We start from the raw sequence: 21,781 nt of genomic DNA on the forward strand, positions 1-21,781 counted from the left end.
TTAGCGCATACCCAAAGGTAGGCGCTGGTTTCTGCTGGCACCGGGAAAGTGCACAGAAAAGCAGTAAAAACTGCTTTTCTGTGCACCCTCCGACTTAATATCATAGCGATATTAAGTCAGAGGTCCCGAAGGGTGTAAAAAGTAAAAAAAAAAAAAAAGAAGAAAAAAAAATTAAATTGGGCCAGCGGTTGTTGGGCCGAAAACCGGATGCTCAATTATGCCGGCGTCCGGTTTCCGAGCCCGTGGCTGTCAGCGGGCTCGAGAACCGACGCCGGCAAAATTGAGCGTCGGCTGTCAAACCCGCTGACAGCTGCTGCTCCGGGTCAAAAGGAGGCGCTAGGGACGCGCTAGTGTCCCTAGTGCCTCCTTTTGCCTGTTTCTACCGCACCACCTAATTTACATACTGAATCGCGCGCACCGGGAGAGCGGGCGTTCTTCCGCTCTCCCAGGTTTTACTGAATCGGCCCGAATGTAAGATACTAGCGTGTCCCTAGCGCCTCCTTTTGACCCGGAGCGGCGGCTGTCAGCGGGTTTGACAGCCGACGCTCAATTTTGCCGGCGTCGGTTCTCGAGCCCGCTGACAGCCACGAGCTCGGAAACCGGACGCCGGCAAAATTGAGCGTCCGTTTTTCGGCCCGACAGCCGCCGGCCCAATTTAAATTTTTTTTCTTCTTTTTTTTTTTTTTTTTACTTTTTACACCCTTCGGTACCTCCGACTTAATATCGCTATGATATTAAGTCGGACGGTGCACAGAAAAGCAGTTTTTACTGCTTTTCTGTGCACTTTCCCGGTGCCTGGAGAAACTAGCGCCTACCGTTGGGTAGGCGCTAATTTCTTAGAGTAAAACGTGCGGCTTGGCTGCACATTTTACTTACTGTATTCCGCGTGCATACCTAATAGGGCCATCAACATACATTTGCATGTTGAGGGTGCCATTAGGTGCCGCGGGTTGGACACGAGTTTTCCGCCCCTTACTGAATAAGGGGTAAGAGAAAACGCGGTCCAAGAACAGGCTAACAGTGCACTGTACCGTATTGGCCTGTTTGTAAGCAAGTTGCAGGCTGGGGGGGGGAAGGGGGATCAAAGCTCACTTTGTCAATCATTCATTAGCTGCAGCTCTCTAATTGGTGGGGTAGGTGGGACCATAGCCCCCATTGGACCACCCCTTTCTGATGCTCATGCCCTATAGGCTATGAGTCTGAGCATGTGCAGAAGCCTTTTACGTTTCCTACATGTGTCCAGCCAGCCGATTGGTGCAGGAGCCAGAAAGAAAACATAATCTGATTCGTCCTTACATGAGGACTGTGTAATCTTATTGGTCCCTGCTAGGGTACCAATCAGATTAACGTTTCCCTTCTGGCTGCTGCACCAATCGGCTGGCTGGACAATACTGGCCACCATTTTCTAACTCTGCTGCTTGTCTGCACCGGACTTTACAGTGTCCGGTTACACGGTTATATAGTGTAACCGGACACTGTAGAGCTGACAGGAAAATCAGACTGTTTGGTCCAAAACTGGGCAGTTGGTTACCTTACTTTCAGTAACTCCCTTCTGTATGGATCCAGTGGACTTTAAGGCATATACATCATAACAGAAGACTGCAACATGCCAGAGATTAAAGTAAAGCATGTCGTGTCCTGCAGCAGTGAGGATTCGGTAAGAGAAATGGGGATGCAGGGAAGACAGACATCCTAAGGGAAGTGCCCCATCTGTTTCAAGGGGAAGGGAGAAAAGTAAGGGTGTTTTTCTGTTCTTTGTGGTCCTTGTTATTTTTCTGTACATTGATCTGGACAGAAGTATTATACTGCTAGAAAAATAAGGCTGTAACTGACTTCTGCGGGTGGCCCACCAGTGGCCCCTCGTAAAACATATCAAAAATATTTCAAAGCAATTCTAAGAGACAGTATGAAATCTGTTTTGAGTCCTGAAGGAATCTTAGAAATGGGCAGGTTATTTACAATACTTAGTGAATGCTGTTGTTATTATTCATTATGGGGTGTATTGTTAAATAGTTGTTGCGTTAAAGGCCCATATATGCAAGTATACGGACCCAGCAACTAATTTTTTAAAAGCTGCAAATTACATGTGTATATGTGCATGCGTGATTTAAAAAGAAAAGAAAAGGAGGGGGCGTGGCAGTCGCATTCCAGGGTGGGGCCAAATTTTATGCACATCTGTATTTTAAATCTGGTGACTGCAGCATGTGGTGGGCTGTTAGCTGTGCATTATTATTTATGCTCTTGATGAGATGTAAATCTACATAAATCTGTTTAGGCCTAACATGACTGGATGAGGGTCTGGGTCAACGGGGGGGGGGGGGGGGTTGTGCAGGCTGAAGAACCAGAGGAATCTTGATGACCTTGGGATGGACTAGGCAAAGCGCTGGATTAATTGGTAAAACTGGGAATGTCCTTCACATGAGCATGTTTTAAAATCCACATAACTGCGCCTGCTAAAGCCGACAGTCATAAGGAAGATACACGAGCTACATTTGCTTGAGTAACTGCTAAAATTAGGAGCACACATACGTTGGTAGGCTTATTTTAAATCATAAGTGTGTAACTCTGCACAAGATTGAAAATTGCAAGGTATGAGCACTTGCATGCCTATATGCGCATGTTTTAAGATTACCGTCTATGGGGTTTGTTTTTTAACGAGTTATTTGCCCATCTTTACTTAGACCCACAGGGCAGAGAATCTGCTGAAAGCTGATACATACAGGAAATGGAGGTCTAGCAGGGCTGGGGAGAAACAAGTTTCTGTTATCTTGCAGGTGAGTGCAGGCGCTCCTGCTTTTTGTTCTCTGGTGCTGCCAGTTTACCTGTGGTCCTGTTGAGATTAGTGTGTGTGTGTTTGTGGGGTGGGTGGCCTTTTCTGATCACTTCTCTGAATAGCAACCAGTTCTTAAAGTCTGAGGGAACTATCAGCCTTGGTTACTGCAATTTATTTAAAATTGTTTATATGCTGCCCATACACAGCACTGGGAAAACAGTCTTATTTCCTAGTGTGTAGCAGATGGACTCAGAACCAATGGGTATAGTGTACTCTTGATAGCAGTTGGGAGACGGAGTCAGATTTCAAGCTGACGTCAGCCTACATATACCCGTGCAGGAAGCTTAGCCCTTCAGTATTTCTCTGTCTCCTAAGCAGTTAGGGACACTACACACACTTGCATAGTGTTAGAAAATCCAAACTAAAGAAGAGAGAAATCTTACCTCTACAAGACGAGCCCCGCTTTCCTGCGGTGATACCTAAGGGTCCCTCCCCCAGTCGAGAATTCCTGAGGTGATTTCCGAGATCCCTCAGAGGTAAGCCTCGGTCCGGTAGCCGGTTCCCGGCGTGGACTTAGCCCCCAGAGTGGCTGAGAGGCAGCGGGTGCAATACCGAGCGTGGCGGTAAAGGTATTTTCCTTCTCCCCCCGCAGCCGGAGACCGCCCGGCACGAGACCGGGAAGCGCCGAGACAAGGTAAGGTCGAAAACTTTCTTAAAGTCTCCGGTCTCCAAGGCTCAGATAGCCGCACAGATCGTCCTTCTTGCATCTGTTAAATCGGGTTGAGCAGCCCCGTCCGGTCTAGACCCAGATCCGGTGCGAGGGTCCACACTCGTGGAGACCCTCTGGAGGGGTCGCCATCTTGCCTGCATGGTCGTTGGCGCCATTTCCTCCCCTTGATCGCCGTATTGTCCCCATAACTGAGCTGGGCGCACAAAGGACTTGTGCACAGATAAGCCTGTGCGCACAGCAGCATGTGCATCCCCACTAAGCTCACAAACAGCGGCCTGCACGCACATCTTCCGCATCCTGCACGCACATCGTCGGCGTACCCGGAGCGCACAACTAAGTCTCCCGGCGCATGCACCTACGCGCACCGACGAGTTTTGAGCCACTCCAAGCGCACAAATCATGGCACCGCCAGCCAAGAAAGCCAAGGGACAAGCCCTTTGCCCAGCCTGCCACCTGAGAGCTGCGCAACCCGAAGTGGCCTCTGCCCTATGCCTGCAGTGCGAAGAGACTCGGGGAAGAGAAGCAAGGCCCCTTCCAGCCAGTAGAGGAATCCGGCTCCACCAACGATAGATCCTCTGTATCTCCGACCCGGCCCCTCCTCAGATGGGCTCCTCGGGGGACTCTATGGGATTCAATATGGACCCAGGGACCTTTTCCTGGGTGGATTTCTTCAAAGAGCTACAAACCTTTGTCCAGGCACAATCGGTGCCGCCTGCGACACAGCCACAGTCTCCACCAGAAGTGCAAGCCCTTCCAAGTCCCTCTCGGACCCCCCGAGACATGCCCCAGACGGGCAAAAGCCTCCCCCTAGGGGACACAGACACCTCGGGGGAAGAGCCTCCTTGGAGGAAGGGGAAATCCCTCTAGGGATGGAACCATACCGAACCATGATTTGGTTCTTCTCCAAAGACGAGCTGCCAGACCTCGTGTCTCTGAGCCTGAAGACGCTGTCCATTCCTGGCGCAAATTCCATAGCGGAGCCAAAGATGAACACAGTTCCCTTTACGAACCGGATCAGTCCAGACTCCTGGGATTTGCCTCCACACCAGCAGATGGAGACAGAGCAAGATTTGACAGGCTCTGCCATAAGTACCAGGGTGCCACCCACAGCCTGTCAGTATAACTCTGTCTCCAGTAGATGGCGGGGGCTCAACCCACAGTCTTTACTGATCTAAGTTAATTGTTAGTGACTAGGGGAAGAAGGGCTTTGGATAGCTAGGCTTTGGGTTTTTTTTTCTCTCCTTCTCCTAAGTAGGTTTAAAAAAAAAAAAATTGACAGGTCAGATCGGGTCTGAGCCTCCCAGGGGGTTTGCCAGGTCCCGAGGGGACCATCCCCCCTGGTTGTAGGTCGCTGAGGCTTATGGTCGACGACCCTGCAGGCTAGTGCCAGCCCAGTTGGGGTAATACCGGGGAGTCTGGCTCACTCATCCCAGCCAGATCGCTTCAGCACTCGCCGGGGGACAGCGTCGTTTTTGTTTCAAAAAAAAAAAAAAAAAGGTAAGCAGTTTCTTTCGGCTTCGCGGCGGCGTCCCGACGGCGTTTTTCTTTGCTTCGGTTCTTCCCCCCAAGGGTTAGTTTTTCTTTTTTTCTGCAGTTTTTTCAGGTCGGCAGCGTGTCCCGAGCCGCGATGCCAGGTGGCGCGGCCTGTGCGGCGCACGCTCGTCTGTCCAGGGATGGGCTGTGCTCAGCCTGCATCCCTGGCGACGAAGGAACAATCAGGTTCGGTGCGGGGGGGTAGTATTCAGGCGGAGCGCCATGACCATCGCGTTTGGAGAGCTTCCCGCATCTCTCCCCAAGCAGCTGCAGGCCGGCACGGCAAAAGCCGCCATTTTGGCGCCAGCTCTGCCAGCGACCCCCAATCGCGGCACTGTGGGGGGGGGGGGGGGGTGCAGAAACTCGCCGCCCTCTCTCCTTAGCGGCAAGTCCTGCGGTCGGTTTCTCCCGCGGGACCCACGGGGGAAGGAACAGGGGTCAACACAGGAACTGATTCGGACGTCTCCTGCTCCTCCTTTTCCTCGGAGTTCATATTAGCAATGCATAGGGCCTTTAAGGCCCACAAACGACCTTCAGTGGCCGCAGGAGGACCCGAGGGGCCACACCCTGTGGATAAGGTCTGCCCCAGGCAGAATCCTCGCGGGCGAAGAGGCCCCTGAGGGCTCTCCCCCCGAGGGGGGAGTCATATTCCTCTGTGGAGACATCGGACCAGGAGGATTTGTAGGCTCCGTCCCCACCCCCGAGGGGGGTAGAGGGAGACGGGACCCTGTCGCCAGGGACAAAGTGGCAGAGCCAGACCTTGGAGGGCAACGATCCTAGAGTGATCCATCTCTTTCGTAGGGACGAACTGGGACCATTCATTCCCGCAATCCTGGAGGAGTTAGGGATCACCATTCCTCCGGAAGTGTCTCATCTTGGTTCCATGGATCTGGTGGTGTTAGGCCTGAGCGGTCCTCCTACGACCTTTCCCTTCCATTTCTCGGCTACGGATTTGCTGTTTCGGAATGGGACACCCCGGACTTGGGGTTGAAGGTCATGAAGGATATGGATAAGTTTTACCCATTGCCGGAGGACGCATTGGAAGTTCTCCGGGTCCCCAAGGTGGACACAGCTGTTTCCGCAGTCACAAAGCGGACTACCATTTCGGTCACAGGGACCACGGCTCTGAACAATCTCCAGGATCGGAAGCTGGAGGTTCAGTTGAAGAAGATCTTCGAAGTCTCTGCACTCGGGGCCCGGGCGGCAATTTGTAGTAATTTCGCGCTAAGGGCCGGGCTGCGCTGGGTTCAGCAGCTTCTTGCCAACGAAGGCCTGTCGGAAGAGGAAGCCCAACAGGCTGGTCATCTGGAGGCGGTAGTGGCTTAAAGCGCGGATGCTCTGCATGACCACCTGCGTACCTCTGCTTGTTCCATGGTTTCGGCTGTCTCAGTGAGGCGGCTGTTGTGGTTGCGGAATTGGTCTGCAGATGGAGCGTCTAAATCCAGGCTGGGCTCCTTACCGTTTAAGGGCAAGCTGTTGTTCGGGAAGGAGTTGGACGACATGATTCAACTCTTGGGCGAGAATAAAGGATATTGCCTTCCGGAGGACAAAGTGCGCCCCAGGGCCGCGTTCTCTTCTACGTCCAGGTTCCGGGGAAATCGCAGAGCTCGTGTTTCTCGCCCGGGTACTTCTTCCTCTTCTTGTTCCTTCCGGTGGGGGGGTTTAGACAGCAGACTCAGTCCTTTCGAGGCAAACGTTTTGGCAGGCTTGGTTCCTCCCAAGCTACCTCCTGTGCTAAGTCCGCACAATGATGTCCGGCCGGGCCATTCCTCAGTACCCAGGGCAGGGGGCAGATTGTCTCTCTTCTACGAGGAATGGACCAGGATCACGTCGGATCAATGGGTACTCTCGGTAATAAGACACGGCTATGCTTTAGATTTTGCACGCCAGCCCCGCCTGTGATTTTTCCCGTCGCCTTGCGGGCACGCAGACAAGCTTCAAGCGGTCCAGCAGATCTTGGTGGGGCTTCTGGACCTGGGAGCAATTGTGCCATTACCACATCTGGAACAACGAAGAGGACATGACTCCATCTACTTTGTCGTGCCAAAGAAGGAAGAGGCCTTCTGCCCCATCCTAGATCTCAAGTGTGTCAACAGATGCCTGTGGATTCCGCATTTTCGCATGGAGACGTTGCGCTCTGTCATCGCTTCCATGCCTCTGGGAAAATTCCTGGCGTCCCTGGATCTCACGGAGGCATATCTGCACATCGGGATCCGGGAGGATCATCAGAGGCATCTTCGGTTCTACGTCTTGGGGAAGCACTACAGTTTCAGGCGTTGCCATTTGGTCTGGTGACAGCTCCCAGAACCTTCACCAAGATCATGGTGATCGTGGCGGTGCAGCTCCGGCTGGAAGGATTGCTGGTACACCCGTACTTGGACGATTGGTTGATTCGTGTGAAATCAGAGTCCCTCTGACAGTCGGCGATCAGTCGAGTACGTCAGCTGTTTCGCTCCCTGAGTTGGGTAGTGAACACCAAGAGTCACCTCACTCCCTCTCAGACACTGGAGTTTTTGGGAGCTTTGTTTGATACTCGCCGAGGGGCGGTCTTCCTCTCGTCGGGGTGTTGTCACACATTACAGGGGCAGGTTCGGTCTTTACTACTGAAGCAACCGCCGATGGTTTGGTTTGGGATTATCTACAGATGATAGGCTCCATGGCGTCGACGTTGGACCTGGTTCCCTGGTCATTTGCGGACATGCGGCCCTTACAGTCCGCGTTGCTTTCCCGATGGAGTCCAGTGTCCGAGCAATTCTACCTTCCAGTGCCATTGACGAAGCCGGCTCGTCTCAGTCTAGGATGGTGGCTGTGTTCGGCCAACTTTCTTCGGAGAGTTCCCCTCATGACGCCGGAATGGACGGTGGTCACCACGGATGCGAGCCTCCTCGGTTGGGGAGCGGTTTGTCTACGGAAGTCGGTTCAGGGTTGCTGGTCCTCAGCCGAGTCTCACTGGTCGATCAATTGTTTGGAGACCAGGGCGGTGTGCCTGGCGTTGCAGGTCTTTCTTCCCTTGATTCAGGGAAAGTCGGTCAGGGTTCTCTCCGACAATGCGACCACAGTGGCCTACATCAATAGTCAAGGAGGAACCAGAAGTCAGCCGGTGGCCTTCGAATGCAGTGGGCGGAGCGTTACCTGATCAGCATAGCGGCGTCCCACATAACAGGGGTCGACAACATGCATGCAGACTTCTTGAGCTGCCATCAACTCGACCCAGGAGAGTGGGAACTGGCAGACAGGGCTTTTCAACTCATCTGCGACAGATGGGGCGCGCCGGCCATGGATCTGATGGCGACCTTCCAGAACGCCAAGGCTCCACGGTTCTTTGCCCGTCGAAGAGACATGGGGGCAGAAGGAGTGGACGCCTTAGCGTTGCCCTGGCCAACAACGATTCTTCTGTATGTCTTCCCTCCCTGGCCTCTGATCGGCAGGGTTCTTCGGTGCATAGAAGCTCATCCCTTCGAGGTCATTCTGGTGGCTCCCGAATGGCTGCGACGGCCCTGGTTTGCAGATCTAGTCAACCTAGCAGTGGAGGACCGCTGCGTTTCCCGTACCTCCCGGATCTCCTTCATCAGGGGCCCGTGTGTTGCGATCAGGTAGATCACTTTTGTCTAGCGGCATGGCTTCTGAGAGGCGTCGACTAAAGAACAAAGGCTATTCGGATGTGGTGGTTTCTACTTTGCTGAGATCACGTAAGAGGTCAACTTCCTTAGCGAGTGTGGAAGGTTTTCGAATCCTGATGCGTTGAGCATTCGATTCCCTCCACCCGGGCGTTCGTTTCCGCCATTTTGGCCTTTCTGCAAGATGGCTTAGCTAAGGGGCTGTCCTGTGATTCTTTGAGGGTACAGGTAGCGGCTCTTGGTTGCATCTCGAAGGGAGACCCCTGGTGGCGCATCCTGATGTTACCTGGTTTTTGAAGGGGGCGAATCGGTTGCGTCCGCCCTCGAAGGTTCCGTGTCCCTCCTGGAACTTGAATGTGGTTCTCAGGGCCCTGTGTGCTCCTCCTTTTGAGCCTTTAAAGAGGGCGACCCTTAAAGACCTTACTTTGAAGGCAGTGTTCTTGGTGGCGATCGCGTCAGCTAGAAAAGTGTCAGAACTTCAGGCCTTGTCCTGTAGGGAGCCTTTCCTGCGGATCTCTGACTCCGGAGTTACTCTGCGCACGGTTCCCTCGTTTCTCCCGAAAGTGGTTTCTTCGTTTCATTTAAATCAGTTGGTGGATCTTCCCTCCTTTGCGGATATTGACGGGGTGGATCCAGTATCGAGGGATCTGAAGAAGTTGGATGTGCATAGAACACTGTTACGATATTTGGAAGTGACTAATAACTTTCGTTTATTGGATCACCTTTTTGTGCTTTGTCAGGGTCCAAAAAGGGGCAATATTGCCTCCAAGGCCACCGTTTTCTCGTTGGTTGAAGGAGGCCATAGGCTCCTCTTATCTACTCAGTGGTAGGCCTCTCCCACAGGGTCTCAAGGCTCATTCGACGTGGTCCCAGGCGGCTTCCTGGGCGGAGTGTATGCAGATTTCTCCGCAGGAGATCTGCAGGGCTGCAACTTGGAAATCCTTGCATACCTTTGTGCGTCATTATCGACTGGATATCCAGGGCTCAAGGGAAGGCAAGGCAATTTCGGAGCAGGCGTATTAAGAGCGGGCCTCTCTGGATCCCATCCCAAGTAGTCTCGGCTCTGGTACATCCCATGAGTCTGGACTGATCCGGTACGTACAGGGAAAAGAAAATTAGGTCTTACCTCTGAGAATTTTCGTTTCTGTAGTACCAAGGATCAGTCCAGAATCTCACCCTCAGTAGTTTTCTCAGTCTCGGAGAGTCCGCTGTGTTTTTCCTTATGAGGTGTTTTTGGGGGACTTTCATGCAGTACAGTTATTATATGTTTTGTGTTTTTGTTTTCTGGGGCAGGTCTCTCGTTGGGGTCAGTGAGCCCAGGGTTCTCTGTTAAGCTTCCGGTATACAGCTAGTTTTCAGTTTCAGGGCATTCTGCTTTGACATTGTTATACTGACAGGCTGTGGGTGGCACCCTGGTACTTGTGGCAGAGCCTGTCAAATCTTGCTCTGTCTCCATCTGCTGGTGCGGAGGCAAAACCCAGGAGTCTGGACTGATCCTTGGTACTACAGGAACGAAAATTATCGGAGGTAAGACCTAATTTCTTTTCTGGTTGGTCTCCGTCAGGCCTCATGCTATTTTCCAAAGCTGCAGGCCATACAACTGATTGACCTAGAATGGAATGCCCCAGAGGCCAGCTTCAAAGGAGGATGGGCCCCAGAAGCCCTATACCCCCTGGAACCCATGGCCAAAGAACGCCTAGGGTTCCCAAAAGTGGACGCCATGTTCTGCCCTATCTCAAAGCGCACTACCATCCCAGTCGAAGGAGGAGCTGTACTCAAGGACGCTCAGGACAGACATCAGGAATCCATCCTTTAACAGTCATTTGATGTCGCAGCAATGACCCTGCAAATCTCCTCCTGCTGCGCCATGGTGACACGTACCTGCTTGCTCCTCTCCAGGGACGCAACCACTTCCGCCAAAACATTAGAACCGGCGATATCTTTCCTCATGGACGTGACCTCAGACCTGGTGCGCACCTCTGCCAGGGGCGTCTCATCCATAGTGGCAGCCAGAAGGCAACTAAGGCTCCGAAATTGGTCAGCCGATGCAACCTCCAAGACGAAACTCACGAGAATGCCTTTTACAGGATCCCTCCTGTTCGGAAGCGAACTGGAGAAGTTAGCCAACAAATGGGGCGAATCCCCCAGTCCCTCAGTTACCAGAAGACAGGAACAAAAGAACCCAGCATCCTCTCCCCGAAGAACCAAGGGCAGAGGAGCCCAGCGTTTCTAGACCGAATAAAAACACATACCAAGCACCTTGCCCCGCAGGCAGGGCCCAGTCCTTTCAGAACAGGCACAACAAGAGGGGAGCCGGCTCAGGTACAGGCCCCTGCCACACCCCACAATGAGAATCAACAGAACCATCCACTAGAAGAAGCCATAGGGGCCAGACTTTACCCTCTTCTACCAAAGATGGGTCGAGATAACGTCTGACAAGTGGGTCCTAACCATCATTCGAGAGGGATACTATCTGGACTTCTACAGCATCCCTCCAGACAAATTTGTGAGATCACCATGCCACTCCTCTCCAAGAGGACGGCAGTGGAAACTACACTGACAAAACTACTCAGCCTAAAGGCGATAACCTCGGTGCCCACGCACCAACAAAATACTGATCACTATTCCATGTATTTTATCATCCCCAAGAAGGAGGGAACGTTTCGGCCCATCCTGGACTTCAAGACCGTCAATCGCTACCTGAAGGTACCGCACTTCTGCATGGAAACCCTACGCTCAGTCATAAGGGCAGTACAACCGGGAGAATTCCTGACTTCACTGGATCTATCCAAAGCCTATCTCCACATCCCGGTCAACCACGACCATCAGTGCTTCCTACGCTTTGCGATGCTGGACCATCATTACCAGTTCCGGGTGCTACCCTTCGGACTAGCTACCGCTCATCTGACGTCCACCAAAATCATGGTGGTCGTGGCGGCGACACTGAGGAAGGAAGGAATCCTCATACATCTGTATCTGGACGATTGGCTGATCAGGGTAAAATCTCCAGAGGAAAGTTACCAGGTGACCACCAGAATCAAGAATCTACTGTAGAATCTCGGGTGGGTCGTCAACACAGCCAAAAGCTGCCTGCAGCCCTCCCAGTTGCTAGAGTACTTGGGAGTCCGGTTCGACACCAAATAAGACAAGATCATTCTTCCCACTACAAGGAGAAGGAAACTGATGGATCATTTGCGAAAACTGTTGAACTATGCTCGCCCCAAGGTATGGGTCTACCTCCAAGTCCTCGGTCCCATGGCATCAATCCTAGAAGTCGTCCCATGGGCAAGGGCCCACATGCGCCCACTACAAAGTTCCCTGCTGTCACGATGGAATCCGATGTCCCAGAACTACTTCGTTCGCCTCTAGCTACCGGCAGAGGTTCGGACCCAGCTCCAATGGTAGCTACAGGAAGACCATTTGAGCAAGGGAGTAAGACTATCCCCACCGACCTGGATCTTGCTCACCACGGATGCGAGCCTGCGAGGGTGGGGAGCCCACTCTAGGAGCTGACGACCCAGGGGCAATGGGACAAGGAAGAGTCGGGATGGAATATAAACCGACTGGAAGCCCGAGCAGTCAGGCTAGCCTGTCTACAATTCAGTCACAGACTCCGGGGTGAATCTGTCTGTTGTGGCGTTGTCCGACATGACTGTTGCCTACATCAACCGCCAGGGAGGAACCAGAAGCCAACAGGTGTCCCTGGAAATAGACCCCCTAATGGCATGGACGGAAGCAAACCTGCAAGGTATCTCAGCCGCCCACATCGCGGAAAAAGACAACGTCACTGCAGACTACCTCAGCAGAGAGAGTCTAGACCCAGGGGAATGGACGCTGTCGACCACAGCCTTCCAGTTGATAGTAAACCGCTGGGGAACCCCAGCCATGGATATCCAGGCAACCCGGTCCAACGCCCAAGTTCCCAAGTTCTTCAGCCGCAGAAGAGAACCACAATCCCAATGAATTTACGCCCTCGTCCAGACCTGGCCACAGGAAGACCTGCTGTACGCCTTTCCCCCATGGCCACTACTGGGCGGGATCATCCGCAAAGTAGAACACCACAGGGGGCTAGCCCCGGACTGGCCAAGAAGGCCATGGTTCACAGACATGCGAAGACTTCTTGCGGGGAACCCTCTGTGCCTACCTCCACACAGGGACCTGCTCTGGCAAAGACCGATCCTCCACGAAGACCCAACTCAGTTCTCTCTTATGGTCTGGCCATTGAGAGGACTCGCCTGAAGAAGAGCGGATACTCTAAGGCAGTGATTGACACCTTGCTCCGAGCATGCAAGTTTTCCACGTCTTTAGCTTACATACGAATATGGAGACTATTTGAAGCCTGGTGTGAGGACCGCGAGATCCTTCCGCGGACAGTCAAAATCCCCATGATCCTGGAATTTCTGCAGGACGGCTTGAAGAAGGGGTTGTCCCTCAACTCCCTCAAGGTTCAGGTGGCTGCGCTGGCCTGCTTCAGAGCCAAAGTGGACGGCATCAGTCTATCAACCCATCCAGATGTTTCCCACTTCTTGAGAGGGGTCAAACAAATCCGACCACCCTTAAAGTGGCCAGTGCCCCTATGAAATCTCAATCTAGTACTAGACTTCCTAGCGGGAGCTTCCTTCAGACCTCACGGTCTGTCACTATGGCTACTGACCTTGAAGACTGCATTCCTGGTGGCAATATGTTCGGCCCGTTGCATCTCCGAGCTTCAAGCCCTATCCTGTCGAGAACCGTTCCTCAGGTTCACACCGGGATCCATACAACTACGAACAGTTCTCTCTTTTCTTCCAAAGGTGGTTTCTCAATTTCATCTCAACCAAACCATATCTATACCATCTCCAGACGAACGCAAGGACTCTGAAGACTCATGCCATCTTTGCCACCTAAACGACGGCAGATTCCTAGTCTGATACCTGGAAAGATCGGAATCTGTATGAAAGACTGATCACCTATTCGTCTTTCACAGCGTGAAGAAACAAGGGGAAGCGGCCTCGCGGGCAACCATAGCCCGCTGGATCAAAGAAGTAATCAAGGCGGCCTACGAAGAGGCAGGGAAACCTCCGCCTCTACAAGTCAAGGCACATTCCACAAGGGCCTAGGCAGTGTCGTGGGCTGAAACCAAGATGCTGTCACCCGCCGAGATCTGTCGGGCGGCCACGTGGTCCTCCATACTTACCTGGATGTCCAGGCATGGGAGGACACATCATTTGTAAGGGCAGTACTTAGTGTAGACAGATGGACTCAGCATCCCGCCCACGGCTGCCCCAAAATCAGGAAACCTCGGGTGACAATCCCCGAGAGCAAGACAAGCACGGGTAAGCCAGGTATTACCCCTAGTTCAAGACACCCATAGTTGCCGGGTGTCGGTGTTTTTCGGTTGAGTGCACTGGCGGTCTCCAATTGGAAATCAGTTGAACCAGTCCTAGTTAATCAAGTTATTAGAGCACACATATATCCACAATTGCTTTTTGAAGAGTATACTGAAGAGCTAAGCTTCCTGCATGGGTATATGTAGGCTGACTTCAGCTTGAAATCTGACTCAGTCTCCCAACTGCTATCAGGAGTACATTATACCCATTGGTCCTGAATCCATCTGTCTACACGAAGGAAAACGAAATTATCAGGTAAGTAATTTCTCCAATTTTCACTCTGTCTCCTGATTTCAAATGTAAAAAGCATAATTCACAATCACAGTATAAAATTGACAAGCACAAGTGATAAAAATCTGTGTGCATTTATTTTTGTTCACTGCCGCAGGGTTTCTTTTATTACAGCACAAAAATCATTTTTTGCTATCTCTTCCTGCATGTTCTGAATGATGGCTCTTCTTCCCTGCTGTTATGTGTAATAGTGGAATCCTCAATTGCCTTTTTTGTAACTCACTTTTTGTCTTGGTTATAAAGCTTTTGTCCCATGTCAATACTCAGCAGTCATCTCCTCTCCCCTGTTGCAGTATAAAGAAGAACATATCATTGATTTGGTTGTGCAGTACATGATTAAAGAGCTCCTGGTTGGAATGTACACCTTTCTGTTCACTTTGTGGCCTTGAATACACCACTTAATTATTCTGTGATCATTTAGATTATAAATTCTTCAAGACAGGGTGATACTGTAACTCAGTGAAGTATCCTGTACCATTTTTTGTGCACAGATGGTGCCAATGCTGATTTCTCGTTTCTCTCCCTACATTGTCTCCTTACAGTTTGAGAAGGAAGAGCAAATACACAGCATCGATGTCGGGAATGAGTGTTCTGCGTTTGTGGAGGTGCTGGTGGGACATTCCACTTCTGTCAGTGAGCAGGATTACGAGGTAAGGTAGACTAGTGGTTTCCCAACCATGTCCTTAAGGCAAACCTACCTGATCTGGTAATGAATATATATGTGATTTTTGAAGTGCCTGAAAAAGTGGAATATAAATAAAGCACATATTTGAGACCCAGTGTGTACAGACACACATTCCCTGTATGTACACAGATCGGTCCAGTCTCCTGGGTTTTGCCTCCCCTCCAGCAGATGGAGACAGAGAAAGTTTTGCAGGCACCACCTCTTAACTCTGTGTGCCACCTGCATCTCCTCAGTATTTCTGTATTTCTCTGTCTCCAGCAGATGAAGGTGGTGCAAAACCTGTGGTTCTGTACCTGATCAAAAAAAAATAAAGAAATAAAAAAAAGAAAGTTGAGAATTTCCTCCCAGGAGGTTGTCTGGTCCTGGTGGGACCATTCCTCCTGGTAGCAGGTTGCGAATGAGCAGGGGTTGGGAACCCCAATTTTGCTCTCTGAGATACTGGGGGTGACAGCTGGTGGTCCAGCTCCCTTCCCTTCAGTGAGGATCATGGGAAGGCTTTGCCTCCATTCTTCAGGAAAGTACTCCCTTCCTTCCTTCCTTTCTTTCTTGTTTGTAAAGTTTTTTTGAAAAAAAAAAAAGGGGGGGGGGGGGAAAACAGGCAAGGCAGTTTGCAGCACTGAAGCGGTTGCTGGTGCTTTCCAGCTCTCACCCCGTCGCTGGCAGTGAGGGGAGGTAGGGTGTACAAACTGCTTCAGTCCCGTGGTTCCTGATCCTCCTTTTGCTAGCGTCTGTGTCTGTAGAGTGGTCTCGGTCACGCCGGCTGTGCCGCGTGTTAGCCACTGCTCTGCATGTGGGGAGAACAGTGTAGAGGGCCCGTCACGGGGATCTCTGGTGGCATCCAAGCAGCACAGCCCTGGTAGCTCGCCGACTGCTTGGCAGGGCATGGACGACCTGTTTCCTTTGAGCGCAGGAATGGCGGCCATCTTAAAACCTTTTGTGACTGCTGAATAGAGGGCGGTAGGTGGAGGGGATCTCCTGCTAGCTCTGTCACCGGCCAATTCGAGCCCAGAGGAGGCCCACAATTTTCCCCAGATCTTATTCTCTTATTACATGAGACTTATATGGCGAGTTGAGGCAAGAGGATTTGCTCTCCCAGTGGTAGAGCCTCTGGGGGCCCACCCAGAAAGTTGCCCAGATTGTCAGAGATGCCGGGGACTACAAGTATTCATACTGTCAGAGGTTCAGCGGCACAGAGGGTTGCAGATGACCTTTCCTCCGAAGAATCCGACCAGGGGCTGCCCTCAGGGGATGTTCCTCTCTGTGACACTCCTCCCATCAGTGGCCCAGATCAGGAGGAACCGTGGAAAATTCCCACTATGGAAGGTGATGACCCGAAGGTCGTGCGTGTGTTTCAGAGAGAGGAGCTGAGTCCTCTGATCCCACATGTCCTAGCGGAGCTGGGAATAGCGGTGCCACAGGAGAAGCCAGACCAGGACACGGTGGATCCGGTCATGGCTGGTTTGAGAGGCCCGGCCAGGAATTTTCCTTTCCATAGAATGGTTAAGCAATTGATGGTCAGGGAGTGGCACACTCTGGAGACTGGTCTTAAGTTTAGTAGGGCTACGGGTAAGCTTTATTCCTTGTCTATGGGGTCCCTAGAGCTCTTGAAGGTGCCGAAGGTGGATGCTTCTGTGTCTATGGTCATCAAGAGAACCACCATTCCTGTAGCTCTGAAGGATCTACAGGACAGGAAGCTCGAGGTGCACCTCAAAAAGATTTTTGAAGTCTCTGCTTTGGGCATCCATGCTGCAGTGTGCAGCATTTTTATGCTTCGGGCAAGCCTGAGATGGGTGCAGCAGCTGCAGAGTGCCAGGAATCTCTTGCCCCAGGAATCTGAACAAGCGGAGCGCTTAGAAGCAGCGGTAGCTTACGGAGCTGACGCCTTATATGATCTTATTTGCACCTTTTCTAGGACAACGGTCTTTGTGGTATTGGCTAGAAGACTCTTGTGGTTGTAGACAAAGGCTCAGCTGAGAGTGCTCCCTTTTAAGGGCAAGCTCCTTTTTGGAGAGGACTTGGAACAGATAATAAAGTGATAATAAAGTGCACAAGCTACTGGAAGACAAGCCTAAAGGGCCAAAAGGTTTTTTTGCTGGTTCGCTTTCGAGGCCAAAGGCGTTTCCGTCAGAGCAGGGCTCTGGGTGCAGGACAGAGGCAGACCTGGATGCAAAGTGAATCGAAGGCTCCAGCCAGGGGCCTAGCGGGGCCAAGTCTGCACAATGAAGCGAAGCCGACCCACTCCTCCATCCCGGCCATCGGAGATCGATTGACTTTTTTTTTTAATGAGTGGGTCAAGATCATGTGGGATCAGCGGGTTCTAAGTGTGATAGAACAAGGCTATGCTTTAGAACTTACTCAGCCACTAAAAAGCTTGTTCCCTCTATGTACCTGGATCAGTCCAGACCCTGGGTTATGTCACCAATCCAGCGGAGGGAGACAGTGAAAGATTCTACTGTCTCTGACGTATATCCTGAGGTGCCACCTGCAGTCCGTCAGTATTTCTCTGTCTCCCAGCAGAGGTGGACATGCCTAACCCTCAGTCTGTGGTAGTTTTTTTTTCTTGTTAGTTTGTTTAGGAATTCTTTTTAGTAAGGTTGCTAGGTTTTTTTTTTGAGACTTCCTTTAAGATTAAAAAAAAAAGTTAAGTTCAGCGGTCTAGCTTTCCTCAGCAGCCGCTTCACTGCCTCCCAGGAGGTCGGGAGGTCCTGAACGGACTATCCCTCCTGGTTCTGAGGTCGCCGGAGTTGGGGAGGTTATTTACCCAGCAACCACTCCTGGTCAGGGTGATACCGGGGGGCCCGGCTCACTCACCCTATTTGGAGCAGCTCCAGGGGTCTGCGGCGTTTTTGTCAGGTAAAAAAAAAAAATTTATATTTTTATTTCTTTCTGTCGGCAGTCTTTTTCTTGCGGTTTGTTTTCACTAATTCATTGCTCGGCGGCGCCGTCAGTTTTTGCGTCGGGGTGTATTTTATTTTTTTATCTTTATTTTTTTTTTTCTTTTTTTCTCAATGCCACGCGGCACAGCCTGCCGCGCGTGTGGGAACGCGCGCGGCTCTCGAGGGAGAGGCTCTGCTTGCCTTCCTGGTGGGGAAGACCTGTCTATTTTGGCCACGAAGGAGGCTAGTCAACCAGCTCGTGCAGCCCCGAAGCCTAGGCGCGGCTGCTCCTCTACTTCGGACCTGTTTGGCTGCAGTGCAGGAACAGAAGCTTTGCTCAGTTCCATGCGAGCAGCGACACAGCAGGCCATGCAGGGAGCATCGGATCCGCCTCCCTTGCCACCGCAGCTGGCAGTTCCTGGTGGGGACAAGCTGCGCAAGGATGCAGTGGGCTTGGATGAGGAGAGCCTCGAGGATGTCTCAGATTCCTCTTTATCCTTTTCAGGAGATCTTATCAGGTTTCTCCGTAAGGCCTACAAGTCCAAGAAGGAGCGAAGGATGGGCAGGGAGAGCTCCTCTGGGCAGGGTCCGAAGGTCCACTCCTCCAAACGTTCGAGGTCAAGTGGTTTTGGCTCTGTGCCAGCTCCAAAGCATCCTTTTCGCTCAGGGTCGGTTCATTCCATGATTTCTGCTTCGGATGACTCCGAACAGGGACCCATTGGATATTCCAGACAAGTCCCTGACGGATGTGGTTCTCGGAGGGGATCTTGGTCAGGGCAATAATTCTGCCCCTCACATAGCGGACGGGGATGATCCCAAAGTGGTCCGCCTTTTTAGGAGGGAGGAACTAGGTCCTTTGATCCTGTCGATTTTAATGGAATTGGGTCTTGAAGCTCAGAAGGATTCTCGGATGGGTGATATAAGAAATTCCCTGTACGTACCAGGATCAGTCCAGACTGCTGGGTTATACCTCCCCTCCAGCAGATGGAGTCAGAGAAAAGCTGAAAGGCACCCCCTAGATATACCGGTGTGCCACCTGCGATCCCTCAGTATTTTCTCTGACTCCAGCAGATTGAGAGGCATAACCTGTGGTCCTGATCCTCTACTTTAATTGTTATTGGTTATTCAGGTTCAATTTTTTTATATATTTCTCTGACTAGATCAAATAGTTTGTCCTTTTCTAGTAGTTTAAAATTTGAAACTTTTTTGTGTAATTGAGTTTTCTGCGCAGCGAGAGGGCAGGTGGTGGCAGGCTCGGAAGGGCTTTGCCCTCACACCAGTTTCCCGGAGCTAGTTTGTCCCTTGGGCCTGGGAGAGAGCTTACCGGTGGGCCGGTCACCCTCCCCCCACAGTACCAGTTTTCCAGAGGATTTTTCCTCTGAAGGGGGCTGTTAGCAGCAGCGTGATTTGGTTTGTAAAAAAAAAAAAGTAAAAGAATTGAATCCAGCACAAGCCACTTAAGTCCTGTTGGGGGCAGGCAGTGGACTTTAACCTTACAGCCCCAGCCTGCCGCGTTCCAACCCGGGGACTCCGGACGGGGTGGCTGGCTCACCCGGTGCGCTGATTCCTGAGGAGCAAGTCACTTACTTTTGGCGTGTATTTTTTTGCTGACCGCGTGGCTTCTCGGCTCGGCTCCCCATGCCGCGTTCTTCAGCCTGTACGGCCTGCGGGGGGGCGGGGGTGCGACTCTCCCGAGAGGGTCTCTGCTCCCGCTGTCTTCTCGGGGGGCCGAGCGCTGCCCGCAGTGTTCCTTCAGCGCGGCGTCGGGGAGTGCTCCGGGCTCGCTCATCAGCCCCGTCTCCTTTAGAGAAGGAGGCGGCGGCCATCTTGAAAGCGATGCCGACAGAGGGAGCAGAGGATTCCCCCCCTTCCTCTTCGCCTGCCTTGAGTCCGCACAGTTCGCGTGATTTGGATCCACCTCGACGACCCCCCCCCCTTACTCCCAGACCCGCGGGGGACACCCTTAAGAGGCTGGTCCCGTTCTCTTCACAGTTTGTGCTTTTAATGCACAAGGCTTTCTTGGAAGCAGAGGCGGGCTGTGAGGGGGAGGTTTCTTTCTTTCTTTATTTATTTAAAGGTATTTATATACCGTTTTTTAAAATAAAATTTTATCAAAACGGTTTACAACATGTTAAAAATAAAATGAAAAATAAAATATAACTAAAATAAACTTAAATACATAAATTTGACTAAATAGCTAGATGATAACTAGCTAAAAACAAATTATTAATTAAAAATTAGAATAAAATAAAGGTAGCGTGCCTTGAGCAAGGAGGGCAGGGAGGGAAAAAGGGGAACGAGAAGGGACGAATTGTAATATCCTTAAAAGAACACTGATGGGATGATAGGGGAAGGGAGAAGTTAAAGTGACATGTAACTGATGAGAGAAATTTGGGAGATGAAGCTTCATTTATGATCAGGGGGTTGCTTAGTGGAAGTATTAAATGCTTGTTGAAAGAGGAATGTTTTTAAAGCTTTTTTGAAATGATGAGGATTTGATATTAAGCGAAGAGGGTTGGGTAGTGAATTCCAGAGTGATGGTCCTGCTACTGAAAAAGCTCTTTTCCTGGTGATGTCTAGTCTGGCCTGTCGTGGTGATGGAATGTCTAAGAGATTTTGAGTAAGTGATCTTAAGTGTCGGGTGGGTTTGTAAATACGGAGTAAGGTGCAAAGCCAGGTGGATGAGGAATTATTAATTAGACTGTGAATGATTGAGATTACTTTATATTTTATCCTGTACTTTATGGGTAGCCAATGAAGAGAATGTAGGATGGGTGTAATATGATTACGAATGGAGGTACCGGATAATAAGCGAGCAGCACTATTTTGAACTAGTTGTAGCGGATGAATTGATGAATCAGATAGACCTAGATAGAGAGCATTACAATAGTCTAGACCAGAGAAAATGAGAGATTGAAGGACAGTCCTGAAATCACGATAGAAAAGAAGAGGACGAAGACGTTTCAGAAGCTGTAATTTATAGAATGATTTCTTTGTTAGAGAGGAAATTTGTTGTTTCATGGATAAATCTGTATTTATGGTTACTCCTAGATTTATGGCGTGACAATTAATTGGGATGGTTGAACCATTGAATGTGAAATGGGATGGCGGACCTATAGAGGAATCTGTAATGGATGTTAAATGAACCAATTCAGTTTTTGATGGATTTAATTTTAAACGATTATGAGATAGCCAAGAATTAATAGTAGATAGGTAGAGTGAAACTAATGATAGGGTGTCAGACCAGGAAGTTTTATAGGGTACCAGAAATTGAATGTCATCTGCATAAATTTTGAATTGTAAATTGAGTGAAGATAAGATGTGGCAAAGTGGAAGAAGATATATATTGAATAGTATGGGAGACAATGAAGATCCTTGGGGAACGCCAGAGGGAATTGTGTAGGGAGTGGAAAATTGATGATTGATATTAACTTGTTGAGGGCGATCTGTAAGAAAGGATGAAAACCAACTTAATACTGTTCCAGTGATACCTATTGCTTGTAGCCCTGAGATGAGAATTTGGTGATCAACCGTATCAAATGCTGCTGAGATGTCTAAAAATACTATAATATAGTCTGTGTATGAATCAAAGGCCCGGAATAATGTGTCAAAGGTAGATAGAAGAAGTGTTTCTGTAGAGTGTCCCTTTCTGAAGCCATGCTGGTTAATGTGGAGAATGTTATTTTCGGATAGAAAATCGGAAAGTTGACGTAAGACTGCAGATTCTATTAGTTTAGCTAATGATGTGAGAGAGGCGATAGGTCTGTAATTATTGAGATCAGCTATACCTTTTGTTTTTGATTTTAGAATAGGTAGAATGGATGTTTTTTTCAAATTGGATGGGAATTGTCCTGTTTCTAAAGATTGGTTAACTAGACTACTAAGAAAAGAGTATGCATGATGACCA

The 21,781-nt window shown here is 50.5% G+C and overlaps 1 protein-coding gene across 6 annotated transcripts in view; it reads left to right on the forward strand.

The window, feature by feature from the left end:
- Positions 1-1,371: 1,371 nt before the first annotated feature.
- XRCC1 (X-ray repair cross complementing 1) overlaps positions 1,372-21,781 on the forward strand; it is a 339,102-nt gene continuing 318,692 nt past the window's right edge. For 3 of the 6 annotated variants that reach the window (XM_029576094.1, XM_029576096.1, XM_029576095.1), the window contains exons 1-3: positions 1,373-1,657; positions 2,682-2,774; positions 14,856-14,963. In XM_029576094.1, coding sequence (XP_029431954.1) covers positions 1,607-1,657; positions 2,682-2,774; positions 14,856-14,963 — 252 coding nt within the window. In that variant the 5' untranslated portion in view covers positions 1,373-1,606. Of the gene's footprint in view, positions 1,735-2,681; positions 2,775-14,855; positions 14,964-21,781 lie in introns of all 6 variants that reach the window. The other 3 variants (XR_003852563.1, XM_029576097.1, XM_029576098.1) reach the window with 2 other exon arrangements.

This window comes from Rhinatrema bivittatum, chromosome 14, assembly GCF_901001135.1.
Source record: "Rhinatrema bivittatum chromosome 14, aRhiBiv1.1, whole genome shotgun sequence".
In the NCBI taxonomy this organism is placed as follows: domain Eukaryota; kingdom Metazoa; phylum Chordata; class Amphibia; order Gymnophiona; family Rhinatrematidae; genus Rhinatrema; species Rhinatrema bivittatum.